This window comes from Lolium perenne, chromosome 3, assembly GCF_019359855.2.
Source record: "Lolium perenne isolate Kyuss_39 chromosome 3, Kyuss_2.0, whole genome shotgun sequence".
Classification (NCBI taxonomy): Eukaryota; Viridiplantae; Streptophyta; class Magnoliopsida; order Poales; family Poaceae; genus Lolium; species Lolium perenne.
This window is the reverse complement of record NC_067246.2, coordinates 232,362,112-232,371,303: the sequence shown is the minus strand read 5'-3', so window position 1 is coordinate 232,371,303 and position 9,192 is coordinate 232,362,112. Positions and strand designations below refer to the sequence as shown.

The 9,192-nt window shown below is 46.7% G+C and overlaps 1 protein-coding gene across 1 annotated transcript; it reads left to right on the top strand.

Moving 5' to 3' along the window:
* The first annotated feature begins 1,794 nt into the window (after window positions 1–1,794).
* Window positions 1,795–2,505, top strand: LOC127343667 (protein S40-1). The gene has a single exon (XM_051369828.2). It carries the CDS (start codon window positions 1,892–1,894, stop codon window positions 2,201–2,203), a length of 312 nt encoding a protein of 103 aa, XP_051225788.1. The 5' UTR covers window positions 1,795–1,891; the 3' UTR covers window positions 2,204–2,505.
* Window positions 2,506–9,192: the final 6,687 nt, after the last annotated feature.

The window sequence follows — 9,192 nt, the reverse complement described above, 5'->3', positions numbered from 1 at the left end:
AATAAACGCAAGGAACGGCGCATCATCGTGTGAGCGATGAAAGCCCATCAAGCTACCGAAGTCGCCACCAGGGTGGCCAACAAGATGGCATTGGAGATGCAGGCTAAGCCAACACCCGGCTCAGGATATCACCGTCCATGGCTGAGCCCGTGCTCATGTTAAAGAGGGGGCGGGGCGCTCATCGGCCACGCCCATGCCTCGTCGGAGTTGTGGACGTGCTAAGGGAAATGCATGCTTCATTCCTAATAAATTTTGTATGTGAAGGTACCCCGGGCCTGGAGTGCTTCAAGGCAGCCTGGTGCAAGGGCTACCACATGGTCCATTGTTGGCATGTGGTGAAGAATAGTCCAAAATGGAATCTATGCTAACGTGACCTACCTAGTTAGCCTCAAGAATGGCGAAGCCGGTGTGGCAGTGGTCACCGACGGTGCCCTTCCATGTCGGCCAAGGGGCCACAAATCCACCAAGGCCGATCTGAAGCATGAGGCATCGGCCCTCACGTCGAGTGACACTCGGAAGAAGATGATGGCCGAGACATGAGAGGCCCTGAGCAAGACGGATGAGAAGCAGCGCCGGAAGAAGGAGGCGACCGCCGCCACCTTCATCGACCTCACCAAGCAGGCCATGGAGGTCCAAAGGATGGAGGCCGCGGCGAAATTGCTTGCGGAGGAGAACCGGATCATGTTTGCCGACTCGATCATTATGGATCCAGAGCAAAGGACATGGTCCAAGAAGAACCGAACCATCATCCGAGAACATGACGCATGATTTCCCACGTGTTTTTTTTTTCGATATGGGAGCAGAGCCCCGGCCATGTATCATACATTGCTTGATTTCATTTGAACTTGTGCCCATTTTGCAACTTGCGCAGCTTGTACTATGTGCTGCTCCTTATTAACTAAACTAGCCAAGCTTGGACCACTACTTTTACGGTTTCTATGGCTAATTAGTGAATTTGGTTTAAAACTGAATTTTGGTTGGGTGGGCGAAAAAATGCATTGGGTCGCTGGCCTACCTCAAGCCGACTCAAACGGACATTCCACGTAACCAAATCAATTTAGCATCTGTGGCTCAACCCAAATAAACCAGAGCGAACATCTTTCATGTTCGAAATGCCTTGGCCACTAGGATGCCCTGATGCTCATCGCCATGTCTGACGATAGATGGATGCGCTGCTGCCAACTGAAACAGACGAGCTCGTGATGGCGGAGAAGAGGGCAACATAACGTTGTTGGCGTGCGCCACGCGTGCAGATCCTTCCCCATACGTCAGTGCTATCCGCAAAACGTGCACAAGCACGCAGCCATTTGTATACACGCGGGCGTGCCACGTGAGCAAAACCAAACCAATCAAGTGACGGCTATACTGCTTAATTAGGTTTCTTGGCGTTGCGACAAACGCATGATCACTTGATCAGTCTCGCCGAAAAGCACCACCATGGATCGCATGCGCAAGGTCGCTACCCAAAACGAGAGATCAAATCAGGACGGGAGGTGGAGTGCAAAGGCAACCGGCCGGTCACATCTTAAAATTGAAGAAGAGCCTGGGAATATAATTTTGCCTGAATTTGTTGCTTAGCATTGGAGGTGAATCGCGGGCGGAATTACGGAAGAATTATTCCTTCCCCTTCCCGCCAAAGCCCCCAAACCGCATACTTATCCGTCACGCGAGGGCGTGGCGGTGCAGCCCCGCACGTAACCTGCCTAGCCTAGCTTAGCTCAGCGACGTAGCCGCCGGGCCACCACGTCCCTCTCCCTATAAATCTCTCGCTCCACGCCCAGCTGCGGAGAGGAAGGTTTTGGACGAACACCTTGTCGCACTCGCAATCACAAGCTTGCTCTCATTGGTCATCTTGTTCACAGCTCCTAGATTTCTGATCAATCGGCTGGCCATGTCGAACCAGAGCGTGGCGTCGTCGTCGAAATGCACGGCGTGGGCGCAGGAGAGGCGTCCGTTCACGCGCCCGATCGACATCCCGTCGGTCTCGGGCGCGGTGGACAAGTGGGGAGCGAGCTGCCGCCGGGGCGGCGAAGAGGAGGAGGACGGCGAGCGTGGCGGCGAGGTCGAGCCGCCGCACGTGCTGATGGCGCGGCGCAGGGCGGCCTTCTCGGTGTGCTCGGGGCAGGGGCGGACGCTCAAGGGCCGGGACCTCACGCGGACGCGCGACTCCGTCCTCCGCATGACCGGCTTCATCGAGGGCTAATGACTGGCGCGCGCGCCGGGCTGCGGCTGCCGATGCCGGCCGGCACTGCTGCTCTCACGACCGGCCCTGCAGACTCCTTGGGTTGATTCAGTTCGTTTCTTGGAGTTCGTTAGATAGCTAGCTACGAACCTAGGAATGTCGGTCGACGGATTTTCTTCGATTGGTCGGTCTCATTTGTGAATTGTCGGAAGAGCGAGGCCTCCGCTGGCGTGTAAAAGAACTGTATGTGTGCGCAAAGATATAGTCATGACATTTGTGAATTGGTTGGAAGATTGAGCTGAAAATTTGAAATTTGGTGCAAACGTACCCTGTGTCTGGCTCCGTCTGTCTTTGTGTACGTGCAGCATGGATAATGGTCAAAATGCGAGTGCAAATGCGAGTGTCATTTCTGAATTCTTATCGCTGCACGTCGCTGACTCACTGCTGATTCAGTAGCTGCGACCTGCGTGCACACACGGCACCAGGATCTATCTATGGGCTCGTTCAAAGTTCACACAGCAGTATCTGTGGACTAATCAGGCGGGTAACTTCCAGAAAACCCATGTAGGATAAGATAACATTAAGATATATACTAGGAAAATTTAATTAGATGGGTACTCAGCTCACACAGTCCTAGATCTATACCCTACCCAACAATATCTTGCACTACTACTACTTAATAGGTACTTATCCACTCCTAAGTACACCACCAAGCTAGCTAGCATATAGTCAAGTCAAGCAGAAGAAGATGCTTCGCCAAGAGCAGGGGGAAGAATTTCAGGAAGCAGACATACTATGGCCAGCAGAAGCAGCACAAGATCTGGAGTTAGCCCACATGTTCCGCTTGCTGGACGACGACGGCGACGACGAGTACACAGGGCAAGCACCGTCGTCCAACCACGCCGGCAAGCCGGCAGAAAGCTTCTTCCCCCATCGACATCCCCGGGAAGTCCGGCAGGGCTGCTGCTGGTGCCAAAGCGCTGGCCCTGCAGGCCGGGTTCAGCAACCTCAGCGCGAGCCTTGCCGGCGCCGGTGGCAGCAGCCTGACGACGATCGGCAGCCATGTTTTCGTGCCGCCGCACGTCATCGTTGATCGGAGAGCCAAGAGGGACAAGGCGATGTTGATGCTCGTCGACGTGCCCATGGGGAGGGTGAGGCCCAGGGCGATGGCGATGCTCGAGTAGAACCGAAAGTTTTGTCGGCAATGTTCTTTTCGCTTGGGGGAAATTCGAGTCCGGCCATTTTGTGTAGTAATTGGCGTGAATGCAGGTGAAGGTAGACAAACTTCTCCTGCTGATTTACATCGAAATGTTACAGCGAGTTCGTGTGATCTGAATACTTTGGCGGAATGCATGTATGCGTGGTCACAAGTTTTATTTCAAAGACTACTACTGGGCTGCCTTAATCCGTGCATTTGTTATTTGCAATATTCATTTTATTTTCACACGTGTGTGTGGGTGCAGAGGGTAGATCATCTACTCCCTCAGTTCCAAATTAAGTGTTGAAGATTTATGTAAACCTGGTTGCATCTATGCACTAAAATACATCAAGATAAATGTAAATATGCACAAATCTGCGACACTTATTTAGTATCCGATGGAGTATATATCACACAGTTACTACCCTTCTTGATTAACTTGGATGAGTTTATACAAATTCAGTACTCCAGGGAAGTTGAACACTACGAGTACTTGTTCACTTTATGGTATATCTTCCTTCCCAAGGAAAACTTTGTGCGCGTCCTCTGATGCAGGAGCGGTATGCTTGGACGCAAAAGGAAAGTATTCTCCTAGAATAATTAAGTGGAGTACAAACATATCCTTCAAGGAGGAATATGTAGCACAAGATTACGCTGAACATTTCAAATTAAACCTGCCTCTCCGTAAGATATACAGCTACAAGAGGACAGGAATATACATCAGTGCAAGCAACGGCAAACGATTATTTCCACCCTAGCATACAATTGGACACGTCGTATATAGCCTTATCTTGTTCTCCGTCGATGATGCGTAGGAATGCCCTCAACCTCTCGTACTCGTCCAGATGTGTACGTTAGTACAGGTGTCTGCATGTAATTGACGCAGTACAGGTGTTCGTCTGTAGATTTTGCTGGCAGCTAGCACAAGTTGGGACCAATCCCATGAAAGACACTATTCCATGGCTGACCTTCCGTGGCCAATCGAAATGTGAGCAGCAATCTTCTTGGGTTTCTTGCTTACACTGGCAAATGAGTAGAGTATTTATTTGAGTTTGTAGCCCACCTGTTCGTCCTCACAGCCTCATGTTCTCGCTCGACAACTAACGTGCCAATATAACAACTCAGCAATCAATTATTGACTTACCAGAAACATCCATTGTTTCTCATATCCAGAACGACACAACCATTGGCGTGCTTGACACAATAACAGATCCTATACTCTTCAGCCCAGGTCTTTGCATTTTTTTTCCACAAAAGAGAAGAGACATTTAGAGTAAGATTGTGTTTCTTTTTTTTACTTCGAACGTGAGAAATTGACCTGCTTCTTACGCGCTTTGAACAGCTTTTAGTAAAAGTCTATGCAGAATTTCATCATTCGTGATGCAGTACAAATGGAAAAAAAAAGTATAAAGGCTAACACAAGAGGAAAAGAAAATAGAGCGAAAAATGGTATGATCCTATGAGGAAGTTAGGGTGTGTTCCGGCCACGCGAAATCCTGATATTAGGCCTCCGATCAGGCTTTGTGCTGCACTTCGGAGCCCAGGATGGTCGAGATGCACCGATATCGCTTTGTTAACTTCGGCAGAAAGACTTCTGAACAATCAACTGCTACTATGATTGATCAACACTTGTACATTATGTTTTCCCCTTCTATAAAGATAAGGCACGTTTTGCGCGTGCTCTCGAAAAAAAACATACAAGATAAGCAATATGTGAGCTAGAACAAGTAAATATTTAGAGTTAACCAAACAACAAAGATGACGATGTATCCCAAAGTTCACACTTCTGGTGGTGATGTGGAGTGATGTGGTGGCACAATACCGACCACTAGCCACAATGACCCACCGTAATTACCTCGCGCCCTCACACAATGCGAGGTCCCATGGTCCACTATGTTGTGCCTTTGGAGGCGGCAGCCAAACCTTCACAAACAAATTTAGGGAAATCTCCATAGCTAAATTGAAGGCTCACATGAATACCGAGAAGTTCAACGCCGACAAGATTGAGCTCCGCGGTGACATCTACCGTCTAGGGTGCCCAAACACCCAAGATTAATAATATCCTCAACATATATCAAGGGAAATCAAATTCCTTTGGTGAATCAATCAATCTAGATCTCCACTTCCAAGCCCTAAAGTATCAACAAGATTGGAGCACTAGGGAGGGAGACCTAGAAGGTATTTGGCATTGGCAACCATAAAGGACAAACATAAAATAGGCAGCTTGCCCTTGGGGAAGAAGGATGCATTTATATGGACACCCCAAATTGAGGTATTGGAGCTAGGTTTTCGTGGGTAGGAAGTGTCGGGGCACCCGAAGTTTTGGCCCATCTAGTGTGTGCGCACTCGTTGGCAGGGATATCACCCCTCTGACAACGTACCAAATGGGACTGATACTTTAGGTCAGATGTTGGGAAAGAACTTCCGGGCCTCAGAAGTTCCAGTCCTGAAAATGCAGACTCCAGATGAAATCTTAGGGAGATCCCTCTCGCTCCATTATTACGGAAGGTTTAGTGGGTGCAGAAAAGATGTGTCCGTGATTTGATTCTACCCATACCCGTTAAAGCAGAATCCCTCTTGATAGTACGATTCTCCAAGTGATTCGAATAAACAAAAACTTTAGAAACTGCCCCTTTTTCTATTTTCACTTTGTGAAGCATCCAACCATATTGGGCAATATTTGGATATGCCTAATGCTTAAACATGTGGTTAGTCCTCTAATCATGTTTTCATTGACACTAAAACCACTTAGAGAAGGAAATCCCCTTTTAGGGTATGAGACAAATCTAGTAATTATTGGAAAGGCACATGGATGTTTTTGAGGAACCTAGTGAACTTCCAACAACCGGAGAGGAAGATCATTAAATTCCTTTGATTCTTGTAACAACTAACAAAGCCACTAACATAAGGCCATATAGGCTATCCCATGGACAGAAGAATGACATGGAAGAATTAGTTGACAAATGGCTAAAGGTAAATATTATCAGGTTTTATGTTAGTTTGTATTGTTCTCCTACCATATTAGGGAAGAAAAAAAGATTTGTTTGGAGGCTCTTCATTGATATACAGCTAAATGACGCCATACAAATAAGTACCTAATACCTATGATTAAGGACTTACTTGATTAGCTACAAGATGCAAAGCTACTCTCAAAAGTACACATATAGGATACCCTTGTCAATTGTCACTGATAGGGACATGGTGTTTAGAAGTCAACTATGCCAGTCAGTATTCAATTTCTTAGGGGTGTAGTTAAAGTTCTTTAGTGTGAATCATCCCGAAATTTATGTCCCAAAGAGGTTGAAGAAGTGCCTTGAGAATAATCCCAGGTGTATGGTGTCTACAAATCCAAAGAAGTGAAATTATGTCATTGACTGAGTGGCGTACGCGTACAACAGTTATTTTCACACTTCTTTACAAATGACTCCAATTCATGTTTTATATGGGATTGAGGTTGAAGTAGTTGATACGTCTCCAACGTATCTATAATTTCCGATGTTCCATGCTTGTTTTATGACAATACCAACATGTTTTGTTCACACTTTATATCATTTTTATGCGTTTTCCGGAACTAACCTATTGACGAGATGCCGAGAGGCCAGTTGCTGTTTTCTGCTGTTTTTGGTTCCAGAAAGGCTGTTCGGGCAATATTCTCGGAATTGGACGAAATCAACGCCAAACCTCCTATTTTTCCCGGAAGGCTCCAGAACACCGAAGGAGAGTCGGAGGAGTGCCAGGGGGGCCCCACACCCTAGGGTGGCGCGGCCCAAGGGGGGGGCGCGCCCCCCTATGGTGTGGCCAGCCCAGGCCCCCTCCGACTCCGATTCTTCTCCTATTTAAGCCGTCGTGACCTAAAACCTCGACACCAATTGACGAAACCCCAGAAAGACTCCAGGGGCGCCGCCGCCATCGCGAAACTCCAATTCGGGGGACAGAACTCTCTGTTCCGGCACCCTGCCGGACGGGGAATTGCCCCCGAAGCCATCTCCACCGCCGTCTTCACCGCCATCTTCACCGCCATCGCTGCCCCCATGATGAGGAGGGAGTAATTCACCCCTGAGGCTGAGGGCTTCGCTGTAGCTATGTGGTTCATCTCTCTCCCATGTACCTCAATACAATAATCTCATGAGCTGCTTTACATGATTGAGATTCATATGAGTTTTGTATCACAATTTATCTATGTGCTACTCTAGTGATGTTATTAAAGTAGTTCTATTCCTCCTGCACGTGTGTAAAGGTGATTAGTGTGTGCACCGTGTGGTTCTTGTCGTAGGCTATGATCATGATCTCTTGTAGATTGTGGAGTTAATTATTACTATGATGGTATTGATGTGATCTATTCCTCCTACATATGCATGAAGGTGAAAGTGTGCATGCTATGTTAGTACTTGGTTTAGTCTGTTGATCTATCTTACACTATAAGGTTACTAAATATGAACAAATTGTGGAGCTTGTTAACTCCGGCATTGAGGGTTCGTGTAATCCTACGCAATGTGTTCATCATCCAACAAAAGTGTAGAGTATGCATTTATCTGTTCTGTTATGTGATCAATGTTGAGAGTGTCCACTAGTGAAAGTGTAATCCCTAGGCCTTGTTCCTAAATACTGCTATCACCGCTGCTTGTTTACTGTTTCTTTGCGTTACTACTGCTGCAATTCTACCACCATCAACTACACACCATCAAGCACTTTTCTCGGCACCGTTGCTCTGCTCATATATATTCATACCACCTGTATTTCACTATCTCTTCGCCGAACTAGTGCACCTATGAGGTGGGTTGGGGACACTAGAGACTTCTTGCTTTGTGGTTGCAGGGTTGGATCAGAGGGATATCTTTGACCTCTTCCTCCCGAGTTCGATAAACCTTGGGTATCCACTTAAGGGAAAACTTGCTGCTGTTCTACAAACCTCTGCTCTTGGAGGCCCAACACCGTCTACAGGAAAGGAGGGGGAACGTAGACATCAAGCACTTTTAAGGCGCCGTTGCCGGGGAGGAAAGGTAAAAGGCACTCATACTCCGGTTCCGGGTAAAGTACTTTTACGGCGCCATTGTGTTTGTGCTCGAAGCTATTTCCTTTAGATCCTGCAATTGCAACTTTTTGTTTCTTGTTTACACTAGTTAGGCATAATGGAAAACAACAAAAAAATTGGTGAGCTTTTTAGTCTTTTTCCTGATTTAGAATTGTTTGATGCGAAAATTAAAAAACCTATGGAACCTTATTTGCATGCTAGTAGCGATGTTATTAGTATGAATGCAATTACTGCTAATGATATGAAGAAGTCTAAGCTTGGGGAAGCTAGTTTTTGTGGTCTTTTTAGCTTCCCATCTTTAGGGGAGAAAATTTGTTACGATAATGCTTTATCTCCCATATGTGATAACTCTAATAATGCTTCGATATTTTAAATCCACCTGCTGAAAGTATTCCGTATAAAATACCCATGAAAATTATTGAACGTGTTATGGACAACCACTATAAGGGGGATGGAACTGTCCATCCTAGAGATCATTCTTGTTTTTGCACGAATTATGTGGGTTATTCAAGTGTGCAGGTATCTCTATGGATGAAGTGAGGAAGAAGCTATTCTCTGTTTATTTGTGCAGTAAAGCGGCGCATTGGTATAAATTGTTGGAGAATAGACATTCTCTTGGTTGGGAGGAAATTGCATCTCTCTTTTATTCTAAATTTTATCCTCCGCATGAAGTGCATATTGATAGGAATTATATTTATAACTTTTATCCTCGTGATGGAGAGAGTATTTCTCAAGCGTGGGGGAGATTGAAATCTCTAATGCTCAAATGTCCCATTCATG